The sequence below is a fragment of the Notamacropus eugenii genome, chromosome 5 (assembly GCF_028372415.1).
Source record: "Notamacropus eugenii isolate mMacEug1 chromosome 5, mMacEug1.pri_v2, whole genome shotgun sequence".
In the NCBI taxonomy this organism is placed as follows: Eukaryota; Metazoa; Chordata; class Mammalia; order Diprotodontia; family Macropodidae; genus Notamacropus; species Notamacropus eugenii.
In genome coordinates this window covers 304,592,641-304,618,176 of record NC_092876.1, presented here as the reverse complement: position 1 = coordinate 304,618,176, position 25,536 = coordinate 304,592,641, and the positions used below count along the sequence as shown (strand labels likewise).

Genomic DNA, 25,536 nt, shown 5'->3' with positions numbered 1-25,536 from the left:
CATGTCACTGGTTTATCATAATTACTTTGAATGATTTAATACATACTTATTTTAAAATATTCAGCCTATTTTAATGTAAATATCAATGAATATAACCCGTAAAACAAAAGATCTTTGCACTGATAAAAATAAGTGTATAGGGGTTATGAGTAAATTTTGAGAATGTAAAGGGAATCTGAGAGCAAAATATATATTTGTAGCATAAAATGTAAAATTTTCTGTTTTATTTAAAGCACTACACAGTCTAGATCCAATCTATCTTTTTTTTCCCGTATTGACACTACTTCTCCTTCTGTAGTGACAACATGATATTCACAGTGCCTATGGCAGCCATGAATATATTGGCACAATTCTGAATTTCGAAATACAACAGACTCTCCACATGGAAGACAGAACAAAACATTTATTCAGACACCAGAAAGCCAAATCCAGCAGGGTAACCAAGAAGTCAACACACATTAGCACTGCAGGGACCAAAGACATTCCCAAGCCTCTCCCTCCCCCTCTCCCCTCACCCCCTCAGCCTTCCCACAAACACTCACAAGACTAGATGGGCCTACCCGCTTGCAACCTCTCTCCTCTGCCCCCAACCACCCTCACCAACTTCCTCCCAGTTCTGCTCTACCTTTCCTGTTCCAACTGTTCAGCAAGTTCCTCTCACTACATGTAACTTAGGCTTCCATGTGATTTAAGCAGGTCATATGGGGTATAGGGTAACTTCAGGGAGGACCAGTATCTTTGGTGTGGTGGCTACCAAGCCCTTTTTGGGGTTCTTTCCACCTTTGGTGTCCACCTGTTCCACCCAACTCTCACCTGTGGCTTCAAGAAGCTATAGCATGCACAGCGGCCACAACCTGGTAAATTGTTTTGACACACAGGTCAAACCAGGTTGAGGATAACTAAGGGGTCTCAAACCCATTGGTGAGTCAGGGGGGGTATCTATCCCAAGCATATGAAGACTTCCCCTGATGGAATGGGTGGATGAGAATAGTTTATTCCAACAGCCATGAAGGCAGATGAAGCAGGCAATGTTGAACGCTTAGAGCTTGGTTAGACACCGAAGACACCAAGGTCATCCACTGCATCCTGAGCCAACGACAGTTGTCTTGACTCTGTCCTGCCACTGGACTATGATGACTCTGGAGGAGAGAGTGAGGCTGATGACTTTGTACAACTGCTTCACTTAAATCCAACTTATGCACAAATCAAAAGACATCACCCATATCATTTTACTATTATACCTCAAAGTCCTGTGGCAACAGGCAAGTGATGAAACAGCAGGTGCTGATAGACTGGGGGCTATAGTCACAACCCTGCACACAGGTGGCCCAGGCACAGGGTCTTTCTCACTGGAAGCAGCAGTGAGACTTGGCAGCTCCCTGGGTATCTGAACAGCCTTTTAAGGATTGCACAGCTTACCTCCTGGTGTGAGGAAGGAGGCTAGAAAAGGTACCCTAAAAATTGTCTGCCTACCTAACCCTGGTCTGATTACTGTGGCAGATGGGGAATCTCACTTTATGGTTGAAACATAAAAAAATGTACAAAATGTACAAAAACATCTACAAAAATGATTCCACTCACCATTGCCACATGAAATATGCACACATTTATAGACAACACAAAATCCAATAGACCTGAAAGATGAACTCTAACACATCTAAATTGCAGCCCTGAGTGAAACAAGGCTGGTAAATGAAGGCCAACTTACTGAAGTTGGAGCTGGATACACATTTTTCTGGAGTGGATGCAGTGAAGGGGAGGCACCATGAAGCTGACATAGGTTTTGCAATCAAAACTAATCTAGTCAGCAAGTTGGTATGTCTGCCAAAAGGAGTGAATGACAGGCTCATGAAAATGTGATTGCCATTTGTAGAAAAATGCTATACCACCATCATCAGTGCCTATGCTCTCACCATGATGAACCCTGATGAGGTCAAAAAAAAATTTTATGAAGATCTAGAGACTCTTATCATCAATGTGCCAAAAAAGAACAAGCTTATAAGTCTGGGTGACTTTAATGCCAGAGTAGGCTTCCACTACCAGACTTGGCACAGAGTCCTAGGGAGGAATGGAGTTGGAAACAGCAACAGCAATGGTCATTTACTACTGAAGACTTGTGTATCACATGACCTCATTACCAACACTGTTTTCTGTTTACATAAATGCAATAAAACTTCATGGATGCACCCTTGCAGCAAATATTAGCATCTAAAAGACTATGTGATTATAAGGAGAAGAGAGAGATAAGATGTCAGAGTGACAAAGGCAATGTGTGTTGAAGAGTGCTGGACTGATCATAGACTTATCCTTTCCAAGCTAAATATTTTCACTTCATCAAAAGTGCTGCCCCCAAGGCAAAATGACTACCAGAAGAATAAATGTCAACAAATTAGAGTACCTCTGAGCCTGCACAGTTTGTTACTAACATGGAGGGAAAGCTGAGCCAACAGAGAGCTGGCAACAGTGGAGAAGAAAAGAAGTGGGCAACTTTCAGAGATTTGTTGTATAGCACTGCATTTGCTCATCTGAGTCAGATGGGAGGTTTTGAAGAAAAGTTTGGGAGAGAAGATGTATTAGACTGACTATCTGAAGATCTACAGAACCATTGTGCTGACCTCATTGTTGTATGCCTGTGAAACATGGACAGTTTCCCAGCGCCATGCCAGGAAAGTGAATTTCTTCCATTTGAACTGTCTTAGGAAGATTCTGAGGATCACCTAGTAAGAGAAGGTCCTGACACTGAAGTCCTTGCTTGAGCTGAACTACCAAGCATTTAAACTCTGCTTCAGAGGGCACAACTCTGGGGGGCTGGCCATATTGTTCAAATGCAAAACATATGCTTGCCAAAAAGAGTATTTTATGGAGAACTCACATGGGACAGGCAAGCAAGTGATGGTCAGAAGCAATACAAGGACACTCTCACAGTCTCTCTCAAAAACTCTGGATGTGACTGTGCAACATGGGATACACTGGCACAGGACCACTTACATGGCATGTCCACATCAGAAAAGGTGCTGTGCTCTATGAGCAAGGCAGAACTGAGAAATGTAGAATGCACAATTTGGAGTAACTGCCCCAAATATTCATGCAAACTATGTGTGCCCAGTCTGTGGTAGAGCATTCTAAACTTTCATTGGTCTGATCAGTCACAGTCAGACACACTGAAACTTCACTTTATCATTGTGATGTCCTTTTGGTCCTCTTCAAGAACTAAGGAAAACAACCAATCAACCAACCAACCAACCAACCAATTATTGAATGAGAAAGATCTTTCCAGTTAAACCACCATTATGCCTTCTGCAGAAGTGATCCAGCCAAACTGGCCTTTCCACTATTCCACTATTAACACATGGCATTTTATCTTCTGTCTCTGAGTCTTTGTAGTCACTGTGCCCTATGACTGGAATTCATTCCCTCCTTAACTCTGTTTTTCCTTTTAGAATGAATTAGGCCTTAGTATGCATACAAACTGTGGTTTAGAGATTCACCGTTCAAATCATGTACATACAGAAAGAATTAGAGATTTTTTTATATTCTGAACTGTGTATTTGCAATAAATGCAAAATGAATTTTAAAAGAGATAAAAATCAGTATTAATTGTAGTAAATGTTTCCACTTACATCTATGAAGTAGGTCTAAAAGGATGGGTAATATTAAGAAAAGCATATGAGGAAAAGGAGCATTAAAGGCATATGTCATGGGTTAGAAAATAACAAGAACTGATTGATTAGAGAAGGAAGTTAATAATATGAGATAACTGGAAAATAATTGAATTGTATAGGGTTGATCTAGATTCTGAAACAAGTAGAAATTCAGACAGACAAATATGAACTTTAGCAACAGTTTACAAAATGTCTTGTAAGCACCTACTTTACACAAGAAAGTGCTAAGGGGAATACAAATTTTACAGTAGGCAAAATATGGTACCTCCTCTAATGCAGTGTAGAGTATAATGGAGGGATAAGAGACAAGATCCAAAAATAATTCCAATATAAAGAAAGTATGATAAATACACTAGGGAATACAAAAAGTACCATGAGAAATCCATATGTCATTATTGCTTAAAGGCATAAAACAAATAACTTGGTGGGTAAATCATATGGGTTGTGATTTAAATGAAGAATGGAATCTCAAAAAGTGGAATGTGATAAAGAGGAGGCAAGAGACAACACATCCAAGTAAAGCGCAGTGTGCATAGGGTCTCAGGAGGTGACAAGGAGTCCACTGAAATAGAGAGCAGAATATATGATGAAAATAATATAGCATAAGTTTGTTCATGGAAAATGGTATCAGAGTGTTGGTGACCTTGAAGGCCAGGTTAAGCAGCATGCATTTTACTTGACAGGTAATGATCATCTATTAAAGGTTGTTATCATTGAAGCAACCAAACCAGACTTATGAATAGGGAAGAATAGTTTGGTAGTCACATGAGCAATGTTTGGGATCAGATTGGGAATAGAAGAAAGTCAGGGAAGTTTTAGGGGATTATTGCAAAAGTTCAGGAATATAGTAATGTGTAAATTTGTGGCAATGAAAAAAGTGGATCAAAATTCAAGATATGAGATAAATGCTGATATAGAATTGGCTAAGTTTATTAACTGTCTGTGATATTAACTTGGGAACCATTGTCATAACTTGAACAGAGAAGTGATAAAGAATTATTTTGGTTGACATGTCTAATACCGTTGCCTGGTTACAGTACTGAAGCAATACCAAGGGATTAGGGCATGATATAGTGAAGAAGAACCAATGAATTTATAGACCATAGATCTAGATTCAAAGATCAATTCTGCTGAGCATTCAACCTTGAGTCATGAAGATCTCTGTTTGCATCTTGCCTCATATGCTTACTATACATGTAAGCTTTGACAGGCCTTTTAACATCTTCCATCCTCAGTTTTCTTATCTAAAAAGTGAAACACACCTCAGAGAGTATAGAGGGGATGAAGTGAGTGAACATGTGTCTTACAAAGCTTAAAGTGCCATATGAATATTAGCTATGTTGTTGCTGTTACTACTTGTGTACCTTTGGGTAAAACTAAACTCTTCTGTGCCTCAATTTTGACATGTGTAAAAAAGGGAGTACCCTAAATTAGCTCTGATTTCCTTCCCATTGTAAATCCTTTGAGATTATCCTAAGGATTATACAGTCAATTGTATAATAACTGAATATACCTATAGTACATTTCATTATCCCTCAAAGGGAAGGATTAAATTAAATATATTACTTGCTTTTAACATTTTTTTTTGGTTAATGTTTTTCTCTACTTTTTCTCAAAGCTTTTGAAAATGTGTCTAAATTAGTGAAGAGACAATGATTTTTACTTTGGGTAAAGGGGATAATATAGTAAGAATTATTTGCTAACAAAATTAGAAATCTGAAAATTAAGCATGAAAATTAATTATCCATATTCTACCAAGGCTATTTGGATATTTAATTTATTTAATGGCTAAATCAATTAAAGTATTGTCATGGCTCATCTCCAATGCAATTTAATCAAATCAAAATGCTATATTTTGCTGACAGTACTAAAAAGGACAAAATCTCCAATGTTTACATGAAGTGGATCATTTGCTATTCATAAATGCATTTCATTCTATGAAATCTGTAGGCTAGAGATAGGCTGACATGGAATTTTATTAACATGCAGAACTGGTATAAGGAAAGCTCTTCTGCTTTACCTTCTTGGTAACTTAGAGTCACAGATAGTTGTCTAGAGACAGCAAGAGATTAACTAGCCAAGGATTACATAACCAGTATCTCAGGAACTGAATTTAACCCAGGTCTTCCTGATAACACACATATACACAAACGCATTTACATGCACATACATACATCCATGCATATGTATACATGTGAATACACAAATATGCACACATACATATATATTCATATATGTGTGTATATGTGTGTTTTATACATATATATAATTATATATATACATATATATAGTTATATTTCTTAATTCAGCAAGTATTTACCAAGTGCCTATTATTTGTAAGACATTAACCTAAGTGCTCTGAGGAACATAAAAGATCAGGAAAACAGTCATTTTCTGCCCTGACCTCATGGACAATATAGTTCAACAGAAAAATAAGATATGACATTAATAACTACAATACATGGTAAACTGAAAAATGAAAAAAGTTACATATAGAAAGAATTTGAATTTCAGAGAAGGAGATATCTCTCAACTAGAAAGATTATATAGTTATTAAAGTGAATAAGATGATTTTTCTCCATCATTCTCATATCATATTAAAATTATCTGACAAAACACGAAATAGTTTCACATTTAATTCTAATAATTTTTGAATCTAAAAAACCTAAAAAGTCTAAAAATACCTTTGATTCTAATATTTTTGTGGATAATACCAACTCTGTCTGTGTATTTTTTGTTGACTGCTACTTTTTAAAAACCTATCAGTTTAGTCTTTGAGTTCATTAAACAATCTACCATAGATAAATCTTTAAGAATCAAAATTAATTATTTAAATTCCCTTGGTTTCTCATTTTACAACATCTTTTCTCTTAAAAGACCAAAGAATATGCACAACTATTTTCTTTGCCATGCTCTCATTGACTCATATTAGGAACAGAATTTTTCACAGCTCTTTACAACACTTCCAAGTTCACACCACCATTCAAACACTTTCAAAATTCAAATATTACATCATTTTGAAGGGGAAAAAAGGTAATACTGTGGTTAAAACACTTTCAGTCTCCCTTGCATAAAGAGAAACGAGTGTCTTTGCCTTGCTAATTCTGTAAACTATCTCAGCCAAATGTTCGTTGACATCTTTGAGGGTAGGAGATATTTTATTTTATGATTTCTAATTAAGATATTTATGGATAATATGCTAGATTTCATATTTTAATATAACCAAAATAATCTGATTTTATACAGAAGTAAACCTACTTAGCTATTCAAGTTTGATAAACTGTTCTATATTTTACCTATGATAAATAGAAATAGTTGACCTGTGGTGGATTGAATGTGTAAACAATAAAATAATCAACTCAAAATTCAATTATTAAACATGTAACATGCATCAGGCACTATGGTAACTAATGGAAATGAAAATAAAAGAATAAATTATCCACCTTCAAGGATCTTAAAGCTATTACAGAAAGCCACATACACATGTTTAAGAAGATTGAAAGTAATAGGGAGGGGCATGCTAGTACCTATGAATGAAGTGTAGAAAGGAAATGTACAACTGGCACTTGTGTTGAGCTTAATCTAGTACATACCACCTTTAATTGTAAAGTCCTGTATTTGTTGGGTTAGGCCTTCTTTATTACAACTGAAATTTCATAAAATTGAACCTATGACATCTTAAATATACCAAAGAAACTCTTTTGCTTATGTCTCAGACATGAAGAGAAAGTAGTTCAATAAGGGTGATTTGATAAGATTGAGTACATTATGAAACACTCTGAAGCAAAGCAAATACTCTTTACTTTATTCAGAATAAGATGAAATGTGCGTGAAGAGTTTGAAGGACTGAGCTTAGATATGATGAAGAATCTTGTAACTTTGAAAGTCATGAAATAGAGATAAGAATAGATTACTAGTCCAAGTTAATGAAAAACTTCCAGAGAAGTTTATATAACTGATGTATCGTAGAGAAGAGAGTTGAATTTGAAATGAGACGAGCTCGGTTTAGATTCTACCAATGGCATTTACCACTTAGGTTACCATGGGTTAATAACTTAAGTTGTCTGGTCCTAAGTTATTGTTGTTTAGTCATTCAGTCATGTCCGATTCTTTGTCACCTTGTATAGAGTTTTTTGACAAAAATATTGAAGTGGTTAGCCATTTCCTTTTCCAGTGGATTTAGGCAAACAGAGATTAAGGGACTTCCAAGGTCACATAACTAGTAATGTCTGAGGCTGAACTTTAACTCAGATCTTCCTGACTGCAGGTCAATGTTCTATCCACTAAGCCATCTAGCTGCCTCTGGTCCTAAATTATATTATCTGTAATATTAAAGGTTTGAATGACATAATCCTTAAATTTCCTTCTTGCTGCACATATCCATTCACTAATTGTGTTGTCCAGATGTTTCATTCAGGTCTGACTTTTCATGACCCCATTTGCAGTTTTCTTGGCAAAAATACTGGAGTAGTTGGCCACATCTTTCTCCAGCTCATTTTATAGATGAAGAAATTGAGGCAAATCAGGTTGTATAATTTGTCCAGGTCACACAGCTAGTAAGTGTATCACATTGGATTTGAATTCAGGTCTTCTGACTTCAGAACCAGGCCCTATTGTCAATGATTAACCAATTATTGAATGTGGTTATACCATTTGGGTGGTTTTCTTTGTGAGACACAAACTCATAAGGTTAAAACAGTAGTCCTAACATATATTCACAATGTTTTGACCTCCATGTTATGTGAAGATTTGAGGATGTGCAGTTGGACAAATTAAGATTCTTTTAATCTGTTTTCTCTTTCATTTTACAGGTTAAATAAAAGTAATGGAAAATATAATTCATTTAATGTGTTTGCTTTAGTTCTTTTTTTTAATTGAATAACTCATCTATAACTTATAACCACCAGAATTCTTCAGGAAAATTATCTTTGATCACTCCCTAAATATATTCATTAACATATCTCTACTAACCTGGGTGAATAGCACAATGCACAGAGACTCAATCATAAGTGTATGAAGTTCTGAATTTAAGTCTCACTAACGATACACACTGGTTCTGTGACTCTGAGAAAGCCATTTCATTTCTCAGAGCTCCAGAACAACTTTATAATACCACAGTTGCTGAGAAGGTACTGCCAAACATTAGCAGGTGTTTCTCACTGTTAGCTCCCTACCCAAAAGAAATCAGAGATTTTTTTTTTATCTTATTCAATCTACTGTTTTTTGATATGTTTAAGAATCATACTAAAAAACCACACAAAAATATGTTCATGTTTAACATTGTGAGTGTGTGTTGTGTGTGTGCAGGCATGTGTATGTTGGTGTTCCAAAACACTAATTCACTACAAAAGTTTGTGTATTTTTTCATAGTGCCAAACTGCTGTTAACAATCAAAAACTAAATAGAAAGTCTTTCAAGTGCTACACACGTTAGTTATCAATTCCTTCCCTGCCCCCAGCAGTCACCAGTCCATTGAAATACAGAGAATTACTTTATAGATAGTGTACATATTTGTTACATTTACATATTTTACCAGTTAACTAGAGATTTTTTAAAAAATAAATCAACCGTTGATAGAAACCTCCCAAATATTCAAACACAGACATCTGATTTCTGCTACAATTTTAGTATTGGTGTTCCAAGTACCTCAACACTACCTGAAGCCTTAGGCAAGTCAAATTACATAGCCTTTTCTCAATTCAGTGCAAGAAGTAGCAGATAAGACCTGTTCAGAGAAAGTAGGTTTATGGAGAAAAGTTCACCATCTTGATTTCTCCTAATGTGACATTTTCTGCTTAAAGTTTCCTGTTTCTTAGTATTTTCTACCTAGAAGTGGGAACCCATTTAAATGTGTAATATACAATTTAGATTCATACTTTTTTCATTGACTTGAGAACGAGAAGGGCCAGGGATTTAATTCAACTCCCAAATCTAATGTGTGTATGCTGTCTACAGTGTTCCTGGCAAAAAAAAAAAAAAAAAAAAAATTACCCCAGCTCTGTTTGAACACCTTCAGAATGGGGAGCCAATATGCTAGAGAAGATGTTGTTTAGAGATTTTTCCCTTTAATTGAGCCCAACTCTGCCTTAGTATCAATTATTTTATTACTTTTATTAGGTAGTGACACAATATCAATCTAAAGCTTCTCCTACATGTTAATACTTTAGTTATTTGAAGTAATAGTAATCACATCACCAAAGCCATCTCTTTTCCACGGTTAAAATTCCAGGATTCTCATTTGATCTTCATATAAAATAATGTCCCCTCACCTTCCTGGTCACCTTCACCTAGATATGATCCAATTTATCATATAGTTCTTTAAGTGTAGTTCTCAGAACTGAGCATGAGTCTTCCCATAGGCTCTGACTACTGGAGGTGAAAATGGAATATTGTTATGTTAGAGCTTCTGGATATAGCTACAGACAAAATAAAGCGTTTGTTTTCAGAGACTTATTCACACTTCTGAGGCACATTCAGCTTGCATTCCTAGCCCTTTTATACAGATTTTGTCTAATGATTTCTTTCACACATGCATGTGAAGTATATGTTTTCCCTAAAATTGCAGGTGTTTATTTTCACCATGTTAGAATCCATTTTAACACACTGTTCCAATTTTTGATTATACAAAGAGGTAGTAGGGCATAATTGACAGAGATTTGACCCCATAGTCAAGAAGATACCAATTTGAATAAACCCTCTGTCATGTGTTGACTGACTATGAGCAAGTTAGTATTCCTTAGGTTACACATACAATTCTGTAAGGTTGTAAATTGTGGAACACTTATTCCTCTGCATTTGTTGTGATTTTATTTTTTCTGGGAGTTCCATAAACCAGTGAAAATACAGGTCAAAAAGTTTATATTTCCCAATTTGTTTTATCCTCAAATTTAGGTTAGAAATCACATTCTATCAATTGATAATTATGCTGAAAAAGTACAAATATGTGAAATAATTTTACTCCCATGAAAAATAGAATAAAAAAGACTGGGAAAAACCCTCATTTTCTTCTGAGACATCAAATTGCTAGTGGAAATTACTTGCAATATCTCATTACTTATTAAAAAAACTGATTATATATGAGGGTAAAAAATTTCAAACACTTTTACTCATATCTACTGTCAGTAAATATATTTTCATATAAATACATCTTTTTTGCCATCTTTTTTACCCTGCCCCTACTCTCCTATCACCTCCTTTCCAACAGAAATAGACTCGTCCCCATTCAACTCTCCACCAAACCTCATCCTTCCAGTTGTAATATGTGAGTTTTTTCCTATATGATCTCAGGTACCAAGTCACCACACTGGCCAGGTATGTATCTTATCAGTTACCTAGGTCACATGCATGTCCCTAATATGGGTATCATCTCCCTTCCCAGCAACCCTTTGTGCAATGTCATACACTGTTAAAATGCTAGCTCCTTGAGGATGGACTGTCCTGTTTGCTTTTACTTGTACCCTCAACAATTAGCACAGTTTCTGGAATATATTTAGTGAATAATAGATCTGTTTCTCCTTCCTTCCTTTCTTCTTTCCTTCCTTCCTTCCTTCCTCCCTCCCCCAACCCACCAAAAGAATAGGAATTGGGAAATCTGAATTAGAGTCCATGGTCCCTTATTCCCTAACAGTGTGACTATGGCCCAAACTTATAATTTTTCTACCCCAATTTCTGCATCTATAAAATGAAGTAAATGACAGTATCCCTATAGAATAGGACAAATTTTAAAATGCATATGAAAATGACCTGAAAATTATAAAGATCTATGCCAAATCTGATATAGCAACTTGAATTATAGATTTCTATCTTTGACAGAACCACATTTCCAATCCACTTGTTGTCACCCTCTTTTCTTACCAGTTGTTGCCCTTGTACGCCCCAAGCTGCATACTGCAAAATGGAATCCTCGACCTCTGGGGGGTTTAACTCCCAAACTTCCCTTGAAAAAATGCAAACATTTTTTATGAATAAGTTAACACTAAAATAAAAAGAATAGAAAATTAGGTAAAATGACAGGGAAAATCAAAGGACTTACCTAGTATGTATGTTGTAAATCACATATGAGGCTGTGTATGAATAATGATAAACCTGAAATGACAATTAAAGGATAATTAGTCATGCTGCCATATGGCAGGAACATTCAGAGATACAGATGCATGAGATAAGTAAAAGAAATCCAGGTACCCCTCTTCCAACATTTGTTTGCAGGTGAAATCAGGTTTATTTGAGAACTAGGGACAGCTGTTGATGGGATTGAAGGGGATGGATGTAACAGCACACAAAGTGGAATTTGTTTTCTTTTTGGAGTTGTTTCCCAGGTTCTGGCTAAATTGTGAACATTTGGAGGTTCAATCTCCTTTGAACCCTGATAGTTCATAGCTGTGCTGAGTCATGTAGGTTTCATGCCTACTGACTCTGAGCCAATTAGGAGCCAAGTTTTCATTATATATAGTGGGAAGTTAGTATTTTACTTTAGGGGTTTGCTTATGAGAAGGATCTTGTGATTACCTGATTGAGACATTGAGTGGCTGTATGTTCAGACCCCCTGACTGCTTAGATGTAACGGTTCTCTCTATCCAGGGATGTATGTAAAATTTATAGTGATATTACTTTGATTCAGGCAATAGAGCCCTGTCTGTAGGTCTTTATTTCTCTGCTTATATTTTCCTCTGTATTTTCTCTGTTTGCTGAATGTAATTAAAGTGAGTGTTGACCCCTTAAAATTTGCCTTTCCTTTTATAAATTCAGATCTAAGAACCTGTGATAGCAGGTACCCCTGTGTATGTTAGGGTGCTTTCTGTTACAGGGGAAAAGAGAAGGAGGAAGGATCTGCCAAGTTATCCCATTAATATTAGAGATTAATACGGTAAATATCGTGTTTAATCTATGTGCATAATCCTTACAATTCTCTCTCTCTCCCTCTCTCTTTCCAACCCTCCTTTTTCTTCCCCACTAAGTTCTATTTCCTGAAATAATTTCCTACTGTTCAGCAACAGTGAGTAGGGTAAAAACAGTAAGATCTTTATTCTAAAAGATAGCATAGAATCATGAAAAATGAATTAAAATCAGAGCCGGATAGGACTTTAGAAGTTATTTAGACTAAACTTTACCAAAGAAAGAATTCTACATACAATATTCCAAGGAAGTCATAATCCAGTTGAATTATAACTTGATCGCTACCCATTTTCAATTTTTTTCTCTATTCTTACACTGAGGAAATAAATCTTATCATTTTTCTTGTGATACTTTTTAAAATACATGTATGCATATATATCTATTTTGTCCCTATTTAGTCTTCTCTCCTATGCCCTTCAGGATTAACATTCACATTTCCTCTCACTGATTCTTGTGTACATTAGAACAAATCAGGGGTCTCCCAAGGTTAGGGTTTGGAAGCAAGGTTGCTTGTCTCAAACTCATGAAACAGCAAGTTGGTAGTTCAAATATTTAGGAAGAAGGATAGCTGGTAAGATACTCAGGACCCATTTAAAATTCAATTTATGATAGAGCACTGGCCCTTGGGTCAGGGGAACTTGAGTTCAAATTCAACTTCTGAAGGCTTCATTTATATTAAAGATCTTCCCTGTACATGTGTAGGGCTATGTGAATATATGTTGTTCTTTCTCCTTGGAACAGAGACCACTTTCCCAGGACTAAAAAGTAACCTTGCCCTGGTTCCCAGGAGTAAAACTTCAACCTGCCCTTGGCTATTTCTACTTCCTGGAAGTGTTGGCCACTTTTCTAGGAACACAGAATCTATTCTGTGTCACTTTGAAAACAGACATTTTACCATATTGATCACAGATGTTTCATTCCTTTGGACTCTAGTCTGGTACAGAACTGCAACACATCCAGTATGGTTAGTTACTCTAAGTCACATAAAGACCCAGATGACAAGCCAATTAATTGGCAAAATGCTTTCTTTGTCAAAAACTGGATATAACCTGGAGAGATCATCCTACTCTTTGGAGTTCACCTGAGGGGAAGATGCCCTGGACATTTTCCCCATCTGGACTCTGGAGAGTGAACTGAGACTACCCAGCCATATGACCCAAATGTAGGTGTTCCCCTGATTTGGTGTTGGTATGTAAATATTTCTGTTATTCTTCTAGGTTTTATCTTCATGTGGATATTTCTATATTTCTTTAATCCTGCTTTATTTTGTCCTTGTATACAGAATAAATGTTATACTACTCCTAATCTAATGTGAGCACTATTATATTGTGCAATCCAATCCTAAAAATAGTTAAAGCAGCTGCAAGTATCTACTTAACAATACAACCTCAGACACTTACTTAGCTCTATGACTCTGGTCAAGTCCCTTAACCATGATTGCCTCCAAAAACAAGCCACTCCCCGCCTCAATTTTTTGCCATGGCAGCATAAAAACAACAACAAACAAAAATCTTCAATTTCTTGTCACAACAGTGGCTAGCATAATGGAAAATATAAAATCAAGATGGGATTAGGGGAAAGGAGAGAGAAAGATGTGATCCATAAATGGAGAAAATCTTGGTTATGTAGGGCCATTTGTGTGAGGAAAGGTCACAGAGGACAAGGTCTTAGAGTGACTGAGTTGGGAGACAGCATCACTCTGAAAATGAGGGGTGAACAGGATAATTCTTATACAGTAAAAATGAAGGGGTTGGAAGTAGAGAGTAGAGGAGGAGAAAGGATATTCTATAAAATTGAAGGTGTTTCATAAAATAATTAATGATTAAAATAAAAGGAAAATCATTAATTATTAAAACTTTAAGTTTCTCTGTTAAAGGCCTGATATGTAAAATATAAAAGGAATTAGTACAATTATTTAAGTTTAAGATCAAGTAGTTATATAATATGAACTTTCAATGGACATATGACATATGACAAATGCTCCAAAAAAGTAAAAAACAAAAACCTTAGAAATGTCAGTTAAAGCAGCTCTGCTCTGAGATTCTAAGTCATGTCATTAACACTTCAAATGAAAATAAAAGGAAAATAAAAATTGGCATAAATTCTGGATGAAAAGAGGCATGATCATAAAGTATCTGTTAGAGCTGTGATGTATTCTAGTTATTCTAGAAATCATTTTGCAACTATATCTCCAATGTTGTTAAATTATCCATATTCTTTAAATAAGAAATATACTACAATTAGTCCAATGAGCAAAAAACATCACAGAAATAGGAAAAAGACCTACATGTATGAAACAATTTAAAGTAGTTTTTCTTGTAGTGTCAAAAATGTGGAAACTAAGGGAGTATTCATCAATTGGAAACAAATTAAGTGAATTTGGAAAGTGACTTGTAATGATCTATTATGGAGCCATTAAAAACTGGTGAAAGGGATGATTTCCAAAAAATGCAGGAATACTTGTATGAACTGAGGCAGAGCGAGCTAAGCAGTACTCATGACTTATACAAATAACATATACATATATATGTACACACATATGTGTGTATATACTGAGAAAAGCACAAACAATTGTATCAGTCATCAACCATGAGTGTAATACACATTTTCACACATGGAAAATGTGGGGATTTCCTTTGCTCAACTATGCTATATTATTTGCTGTAAAAATTTATTTTTCAGGTCAGGGTGAAGGAATGTGGAGAGTAAGGGAGGTTAGTAATTATGTTACCAAATGATTTTAAAAACAAGAGGAAACATAAGCAAAAAAAAAAAAAACTATCACTGAATGATTTTATAAATGAGTAGGACAGTACAAAAGTAAAGAAATATTTTCTAAATGGAAAAGATGAAGAAAAGATAATATTTCTGGTTATTTAGTGTTTTTAATTTTCTATATCATACCAGAAATTTTCAACTCTACACAAACAACCATGATTAAAATTATGAGAATTTTTCTATAAAATGGTCATACATATTTGATTAAAGAAAGTCCTTGGTGCATACTGACTTTGGTGTGTGCATCTGTGTATATATTTGGGTATCTGTAGCAGGCTTTTGTTTGTCCCCCAGATTGAAAGCCCACACATGACAATAGGTTCAAGCATGATATGATAAGCACAAACATCTATTAATTGTTCTTTAAGAAGATATTGATTTAAGAAGCATTTTTGGTATTGTTTTTAATTTGCGGAATAAAACAAGCATCTCCATAGCATGGTACAATTAAAAAAGTACATGTAGTTGTACATGAAGTTGTATTTATTAAATGCCTACAAAATGCCAAGTACTGTATTAAGTCCTTTGTAACTATTATCCCATTTTATCCTCACAATAATTATGAGGTAATTATTATCTTTATTTCCATATTAAAAATAAGGAAACAGAGGAAGATAAAAGTTTTAGTGACTTTTCTAGGGTCACAGAGCTAGTAAGTTCCTGAAGCTATGTCTGAACTCAGGTCCTCCTGACTACTCCAGACCTAGGGCTCTTATCCACTGAGCCACCAAGCTACCTCTTAGAGAAAAACATAGCAACCCCATACCCTTTAATCTTACTGACTTTTTAACACACACACATACACACACACAGATATACACACACACATTTTCCCTCTAAACAGGTTTAAATAAAATGTAGTCAGTTGATTATGTGAACTAAAATTACCTCTGAAATTAACAAAAAATCTTTCATTAATTACTTAATTGATCAAATCCCTTAAGCTCCTATCCCAGGAAAACTGGGAAAATTCTTTTCAAGTGTATATTCTCTCCATTCTCTTAATCTCACACTCTAAATTCATAATAATGATTGAAGAGGAATAATCCTGGCCACATAATTTGTAAACAGTGACTTAATGCAGAAATGGAAATACATGTTTAAATGATGTATCTATTATGAGAAAAGAAACAGTTATAGTCACCTCTCTGGTGTGGAGGAAAATTAATAAAGTACGGTTGACTTGAATTTTCTCACAACTGAAATTTATAATCCTTCCAAAGTTTTGTAATAATAATCCAATAATTTTCTTCCTTACAAAAATGTAACATGGCATTCCTTTAAGAATGCCATTGTATGGGGGGCAGAGCCAAGATGGCGGAGTAAAAGCAGGGACTTCCCTTAGCTGTCCCAGTAAGTCCTCTAAATAAAATGACTCTATAAAAATTAGAGTCTATAAAAATGACTCTAAACAAATTCTAGAGCTACAGAACCCACAAAATGATAGAGTGAACCAAATCCCCATCCCAAGACAACCTGGAAAGGTGACATGAAGGGTCTTTCTCAATGGGCATGGAGGGGAGTTCAATCTGATGTGGGCTACACCAGCACAAACTGGCTAGGGAAGGGTTCAGGGGATTGAGTCATTGGTTTCCACACTTCTCAACCAAAAAGCACCCAAAAGGTCAGTGGGAAAATTCTGTGGTACCTAGGTGAAATTGGAGTTTGTGGTCTGGCAGGGTATGGCCCCAGCCTCAGGGTGGTGGTAACAGCAGTAGCAGCAGCAGCAGAAGCAATGGCAAAGGCTGCTTCTGGAGCTCCAGTCCCACAGATGGTGGGGGATTGAGCAGCTGATTCAAAATCCATGAATCCTGGGATAGTACATTCACCCCAACCCCAAGCCTCACAAAAAGCAGAGTCCTACCTTAACAAAGAGTTAGAAAGTCAAGTATTTGGCTGAGAAGATGAGTAAACATTGTAAATGAACTCAGACTATGGAACCTTACTTTGGTGACAAAAACAATCAGGCCATACAACCAGAGGAGAATAAGAGAATCAAAGCTCCTACATCAAAAGCCTCCAAGAGCAATATGAATTGACTGCAGGCCATGGAGGAGCTCAAAAAGGATTTTGAAAAATCAAGTAAGAGAAGCAGAGGAGGGGACAGAGCCAAGATGGTGCAATAGAAGCAGGGACCTGCCTCTACCCAAACCCAAACTAAGCCAAACCCCTCAAAACACCTGTAAAAATGACTAAACAAATTCTAGCACAGCAAAAGCCACAAAATGACCGAGGGAAACAGATTTTCAGTTCAAGATAATCTGGAAGGCTAACAGAAGGGGTCTATTGCACCACGCTTGGAGTAGTGCATATCCCAGAATGGGCCATGCCATGTAGAAAGAACTGGAGCAGGCTTCAGGGCACTGAGTCACTGCACTATAGTTTCCAGATTTCTCAACTCACAAACACCATGAACAGCTTCAAAGGTCAGTGGGAAAGCTCTTTCACCTGGGTGAGAGACCAGCTGACCTCAGCCCCAGCTCCAGGGGAGTAGCAGCCACTGCAGCAACAGCTGGATGTTTCTGGAGATCTTGGTCCATAGATGATGAAGGAATCAAACAGCTGATATGAGTCATAGTCTGGGTGGCAGTCCTGGGGCAAGGAGAAGCACTGGCATGGCAAAGGTGGTGGTGGCTGTGGAAAGGAAATCCTACTCATAGATTGAGGACAGAAAAGAGTGCTTGTGGTTTCTCACAAGCAAGAGTGCAGTTGAGGAGAGGAGTAAACACCTCTGCTTTGAAAATATCACTTTGAAGGAACTGAGAATTTTACAGGTCCTGGAAGATATCTCTGAAAGTAGCTATACAAAACCCCTGAAACTTGGGGCAGTACATCCTCCAATTAACAAGGAGATCAGAGGTCAATTAACTTGCTGGGAAAATAACCAAAAGGGGTGAAATAAAACTATAGAAGATTACTTTCTTGATGAAAAGGTATTTTCTTATGATGAGGAAGATCAAAGCATACAGCTGGAAGATGAACAAAGCACACAACAATAGGAAGACATCAAACTCAAGGCTCCTTCATCCAGAGCCTCCAAGAAAAATATGCAATGGTCTTTGGTCGTGGAAGGGCTAAAAAAGGATTTTGAAAATCAAGGAAGAGAAGTAGGGGAAAAACTGGGAAAATAAATGAGATCAATGCAAGAAAATTATGAAAAATAAGTCAACAGCTTGCTAAAGGAGACACCCCAAAATACTGAAGAAAATAACACCTTTAAAAATAGATTAACCCAAATGGCAAAAGAAGTATAAAAAAGCCAATGAGGATAAGAATGCCTTAAAACTCAGAATGGGCCAAATATAAGAGAAGGTCCAAAAGTTCACCAATGAAAATAGTTCCTTCAAAATTAGAATGGAGCAAATAGAAGTTAAAGACTGTATGAGAAATCAAGAAATTATAAAACAAAAGCAAAAGAATGCAAAAAAAGACAATGTGAAATATCTCATTGGAAAAACCACTGACCTGGACATAGATCTAGGAGAGATCTTTTAAAAAATATTGTGCTACCTGAAATTCATGATCAAACAGAAAACCTAGGTATCATCTTTCAAGAAATTATCAAGGAAAACTTTTCTGATATTCTAGAACCAGAGAGTAAAATAGAAATGAAAAGAATACACTCTGGGAAGTGATCCTAAAAGGAAAACTCCTAGGAATATTGTAGCCAAATTCCAGAATTCCAAGGTCAAGGAGAAAATATTACAAGTAATCAGAAAGAAACTATTCAATTATTATGGAAGTACAAGCTGGATAACAGAAAATCTAGCAGTTTTTATATTAAAGGACTGAAGGACTTGGGATATGATATTCTGGAGGTCAGAGTAGCTAGGATAAAACCAATAATCATCTACCCAGTAAAACTGAGTATAACATTTCAGGGAAAAAATGGAATTTTAATATAATAGAGGACTTTCAAGCATTCTTGTTGAAAAGACCAGAGCTGAATAGAAAATTTGACTTATAGATACAAGAATCAAGAGAAGCATGAACAGGAAAACAGGAAAGAAATCATAAGAGACTTACTAAAGTTGAACTGTTTACATTCCTACATGGAAAGATGATATTTGTAACTCACGAGACATTTCTCAGTATTAGGGTGGTTTTAGGATATAGATAGATAGATATAGATAGACACACAGACAGATAGACAGAGAGATAGAGGGCACAGGGTTAGTTGAACATAAAGGGTTGATATCTACAAATAAAATTAAGGGGCGAGAGAGGAATATATTGGGAGGAGAAAGGGATTGATAGAATAGGATAAATTATCTCACATAAAAGAAGAAAGAGAAAGGTTTTACAATGGAGGGAAAGAGGGGGGAGGTGAGAAGGAATGAGTAAACTTTACTCTGATTGGATTTGGTTTAAGGAGGGAATAACATACATACTCAATTGGGTATTTTACCCTACAGGAAAAGTAAGGGAGAAGGTGATAAGAGAGGAGAATGATAGAAGAGAGGGCAGATTGGGGGAGGGGGTAGTCATAAACAAACTCTTTAGAAAAGGGACAAGGTCAAAGGAGAAAATAGAATAATTGGGGGTGGGGCTGGATAGGATGGAGGGAAATATAGTTAGTCTTTCACAACATGACTATTAAGGAGGTGTTTTCCATAAATACACATGTATAACCTATATTGGATTGCTTGCCTTCTCAATGGGGATGAGTGGGAAGCAAAGAATGGAGAGAATTTGGAACTCAAAGTTTAAAAAAAAAACAAATGTTACAAAATGGTTTTACATGTAACTGGGTAAAAAAAGATCTACAGCCAATGGGGTATAGAAATCTGTCTTGCCCTTCAAGAAAAATAAAAGGGAAGGAGATAACGGGGGGGTGGCAGACTGAGGGAAAGAGTAATCAGAATGCATGCCATTTTAAGGTGGGGAAAGCAAAAGATGGTGAGAAAATCTGGAACTCAAAATTTTGTGGAAATGAATGTTGAAAACTAAAAATAAATAAATATATTTAAATCTTACAAAAGGAATGCCATTTTATTTCTCACATGTCAGCTAACTGTTCAAATGACCACAAATATAGCAATTTAGTTCTCCTAAGAACAGCAAGTTGTCTAAGTTTCTAACCTCCACAAATTCTCCTCAGAATGGCTTATTCACTGAATCAGAATAACAGTTCATTTTTAATTCTTAGTAAGACAGTTAAACTTACTCATTTTTCCCTCCAGATTTGCATGCTGTTTACCCTTTCTAAATGTCTTGCTGTGACTTCTTCAATTATTAGTTACTTATCAGTCCTCAAGATTCTTTTCTCTTACTGTAATGTACAGTATTATAGGTTGGGTTATTTTAGGTGGATATGTATATATTTATATTCATATGCATATATCTATTTGTAGATTCATGTGTATATATCTATATGTACACATGTACACATTACATATTTGTATACATAAAGATATTTTCATATACATGACATTAAAGGGAACAAATTATCTCTATCTTGGGCTGGTGGATGTTCAGTGGTTTTTCAGTCACATTGAAGAGGATGATGAGGTTCAGAAGGTGGGTCAATAGACAAAATTGAAGAGGCAGATTTTCTCCAGTAAATAGAGCTTTATTTACACAAAAGCAGCAGACTATCCCTGTAAAAAGAACTGGCAGTTTGCAAGAAGTTAGAGGTTTGCTTTTATACACTATTTTTGGGCATTTAAGCAAGAGCAGAATATGTTCCTATGTAAATAGTTAACTGCAAGGAAAAAGGAGTCAGGAAAGAGAAGTAGATGTACTAAGGAAAATTCAAGGAGGTGACCACAAAACAAGGAACTTGGCTTGCAACATTTGGTTTAGTATGAGGGACTAATTAGGTTCATAGAGTAGGGGCTAAGGAAGTAAGGTTTTTGTTATCTGACAGAGCTCCCAGTTACTGGGCAGATTTATATGAGGACCTCATAGTCTCTGGGAAAATGTTAACCTCAAGGGTTCCCTTTGTTGCTGGGCAAAAGTCAGCTTCATCAATGTCTGATGCTTTGTGATTCCACTTGAGATTTTCTTGGCAGAGACACTGAACTGGTTTGCCATTTTCTTTCCCAGCTCATTTGATAGACAAAGAAACTGAGGCCAACAGGGTTAAGTCATTTTCCTAGGGTCACATAGCTATTAGGTATCTAAGGCCATATTTGAACTCAAGTCTTCCTGACTTCAGGTCTGGCACTCTCTCCACCACTCTACCTAAATGCCCTTCTATCTATCTAATGATCAATAAATATGATGACTTCTACTACTTTAAAAATTCCTAGCCCAAACAAAGAGCTATTATCCTATTGAGACTCACTCTTTAAGATGTCATATGGATGTATTGATGAAATAAAATACTAATTCAGTTAAAACAAACAAACCTTTCTTGACAGCACTGACCTAGCACAGAGTGAATATAGCAACTAAATAGTAATTGTTTCTCTTTTACCCAGGAACCCTGGGGGTCTACCCCTCTTAGTTTAATTTTTTTTATTAAAGGGACCATCCCTTGAGTAACTTAAAGAAGCCTATTCATTGAATGGGAGTATCTCACTGAAAATGAGAATGTGATAAGACTTTAACCTGAAAGAGCCAAGGTTTCACATTGCATGCTGGGTCATATCCAGTCATTCTGATGAATATCAGGTCACTGGACCTGGATGACTCAGGAGAAGAAAGTGATATTGGTGACCTTGCATAGCCCTCCCTCACTCAAATCAAAGTCAACTGCAAGTCATGTCATCATCTTGATGTGATGGTCTTCTTGGAGAATGAAGGACAAACACAATGTAGGAACTCTGCCTGGTATAAAGCATGATAAAGTCAAATGACCAAAATCTGGGATTACAAGAGTCTAAAGGGTGATTATCATAAAGAACAATTTATAAGAATAATATGCTTTTTAGTGACATATTTTGCAATCTCTTGCTATTATTAAACATTACACTCACTCAACAACATTGTAAAGTAGTTGGGGAATTAATTACTATATCCATGAGAATCCTGCCACTGAGAGAGAGAGATTAAATGAATCTCCAGGAAGTCACAAAACTAGTTATTGGTGCAGAGAAAACTTAAGTCCTACTGTCCAGATTCTATTGTACTGTATATTTGCATGAAGATCCATGAAAAAACTAGTAACAAGGTTCCAATGATATTTCCACTGCGAATTTTGGTTTGGGTTGTATTAAGTAATAGTGATAACAACAATAAAATAAGTCAACAACCATTTTTAAGTGCATATTATGTGTCAGGCACTGTATTCAGTATGAAGAAATACAAAGAAAAGGGGGGAAATACTCTCAGGGAGTTCATAGCCTAAAGGAGAGATAAAATAAAAACAATTATGTATAATCAGAATTTATACAGGTGTAATAAAGGCTGTCCTGAACATACTCAGATCACCTAATCCTACTTCTGGGAGAAGATATCCTGTATTTCATTTTTATAGGGGTGGGAATAGCCTTTTTCCATTGACTGAACAGCAAAAAAATGGGCTGTCTTTAAAACAGCCAGATCCTTGCAGTTTCACTCTTTTTCCTCACCCCCATCCCTTGTTGTTTTTGCTCTTTCTGCTGTCTCCAGAGGGGTTGAAGGTCACATTTCACAGTGAGAGCTTCATTAAATGACCTGCTGAGAAGGTGGCTTCATGGGTGAGTTTGCAACTGAGTTAAGCCTTAAAGGAACCCAAAATACTTGAAATCTGGAGATGAAAAAGGATAGAGAAAAATATACAAGTGGGAACCTGTGGCCTTGAGGCCACTTGTGGTCATCTAGGTCCTCATGCGCAATCCTTTGACTGAGTCCAAATTTCACAGGACAAATTTGAATTCAGTCAAAAGGCAGCACCTGAGGACCTAGATGACCACATGTGGTCTCAAGGCTACAGTTCCCTACCCCTGGTATAGGAACATGAGGCAGAGAATGACATTTGAACTTAAGAAAGAATAATCCAATTTGACTGCTGGATGAAATTTTTTGAGCTGAGAAGCCACAAGTAAGATTGAAAAGACAGTTGGGAACCAGCACACAGAGAACCTTAAATTCTAGATTAGTTTATATCATATTCTGTGTGGAATGGAAAACCAGTGAAGTAATTTTCCGCTGAAGAGTGGTGTGGTCAGATCTATGTCTTAGAGTATTACTGTTTTCAAGGCTATATGAAGGAGGAACTGGTGGAGGGAGAAAATGGAAAAAGGAAAACCAATTAGTATCTAGCTCTTCTCTCAGTAAATGCTAAGTAACAATGATGTTGGTAATTACATGGTTTGTCTGCACAAGACTTAAAGGATGAAAAATGCATGCAGCAAAGTTTGGTTTTAATTTTCCCCCATGAGTTGCAAAGCAATGTCAATGAATCAATAAAAGCTTAGTGAGTACCTATGGTGTCTCCACCAACTTTGGTGGGAACACAGCAAGTCAAAATTGAACAATTAAAAATATAAGGCATACCAAAAGGCCTGGAAGATCTTATAATTATATTTGGGGAGATAAAAATATAAAGGTAAAAAAATTATGGACTTAATCTGACAGTCAGAGGAAGCTACCAAAAGAATGTAAGCATTCACTTCAGAGACAACTGTCATGTAATAGAAAGAATATGGAATTTGGAGTCAGACTCCCAACTTTCTCACTAGTAAGCCAATTATTACTTTTTTTTACAAAATAGGAATAATAGATTATCAAATTAGCATTTTATTGTAAAGACAAAATGTTCCAAGGAACATAAAATATTTTGTGAATTGTAGGGTGCTACATAAATTTCAGCTATTGTTCATGTTCTTCCTAAATAAAACATTTGGGGGGGCGGAGCCAAGATGGCGTAGTAGAAAGACGCACATACACATAGCTCCGAACCCACAACCCATAGAACAACTACAAAGAAGTAACTCACGGCGAATTCTGCACCCAGAGGCCACAGAACATTGGAGCGAGGGAGATTTCTGTTCCGGAGAGACCTGCAAACCTCTCGTAAAAGGTCCTTCGTGCTGCGGACTGGGCGCCGGGACTGGGAGCTGAGTACAGCCCGGCCGCAGCACAGAGAGGAAAAGATCCGAGCGGGCTTCAGGGACGGGATCTCCAGCGGCCGCACAAGTACCTCCACCCACAGGTGACGGGGGTCTGTGAGAGAGTCCCTTTGGCGGGTCGAGGGGGGAGTGGGGTGCCCCCATGGCTCGGGCCCCCTCGGGAGACAGAAGCTGAGGGGCAGCGGCAGACCAGGGCTCCCCAAGCAGGCAGGAGCCTGGATCCATTGTTGAAGGTCTGTGCATAAACTCCCTGAGGGAACTGAGCCTGAGAGGCAGCCCTGCCCTCACCTGAGCATCTGAATTTAATCTCACACTGAATAGCAGCCCTGCCCCCGCCCAAAGCCCTGAGGCTGGAAGCAGCATTTGAATCTCAGACCCCAAACACTGGCTGGGAGGATCAGGAGGTGAGGTGGGTGTGAGGAAAATATTCAGAGGTCAAGTCACTGGCTGGGAAAATGCCCAGAAAAGGGAAAAGAAATAAGACTATAGAAGGTTACTTTCTTGGTGAACAGGCATTTCCTCCCTTCCTTTCTGATGAGGAAGAACAATGCTTACCATCAGGCAAAGACACAGAAATCAAGGCTTCTGTGTCCCAGCCCACTCAATGGGCACAGGCCATGGAAGAGCTCAAAAAGAAATTTGAAAATCAAGTTAGAGAGGTGGAGGAAAAGCTGGGAAGAGAAATGAGAGACATGAAGTCAAAGCATGAACAGCAAATCAGCTCCCTGCTAAAGGAGACCCAAAAAAATGTTGAAGAAAATAACACCTTGAAAACTAGCCTAACTCAATTGGCAAAAGAGGTTCAAAAAGCCAATGAGGAGAAGAATGCTTTCAAAAGCAGAATTAGCCAAATGGAAAAGGAGATTCAAAAGCTCACTGAAGAAAATAGTTCTTTCAAAATTAGAATGGAACAGATGGAGGCTAATGACTTTATGAGAAACCAAGAAATCACAAAACAAAACCAAAAGAATGAAAAAATGGAAGATAATGTGAAATATCTCATTGGAAAAACAACTGACCTGGAAAATAGAGCCAGGAGAGACAATTTAAAAATTATGGGCCTACCTGAAAGCCATGATCAGAAAAAGAGCCTAGACATCATCTTTCATGAAATTATCAAGGAAAACTGCCCTGAGATTCTAGAACCAGAGGACAAAATAAATATTCAAGGAATCCACAGAACACCGCCTGAAAGAGATCCAAAA

The 25,536-nt window shown here is 36.8% G+C and overlaps 1 protein-coding gene across 1 annotated transcript in view; it reads right to left on the bottom strand.

The window, feature by feature from the left end:
* The window catches only part of DPP10 (dipeptidyl peptidase like 10), a 997,128-nt gene that overhangs the window by 126,541 nt on the left and 845,051 nt on the right, over positions 1-25,536 (bottom strand). Inside the window, exons 6-7 of the mRNA XM_072613293.1 lie at positions 11,695-11,747; positions 11,517-11,598 (exon numbers count right to left, since the gene is read on the bottom strand). Of these exons, the coding sequence (XP_072469394.1) occupies positions 11,517-11,598; positions 11,695-11,747 (135 nt within the window). The remainder of the gene's footprint in view (positions 1-11,516; positions 11,599-11,694; positions 11,748-25,536) is intronic.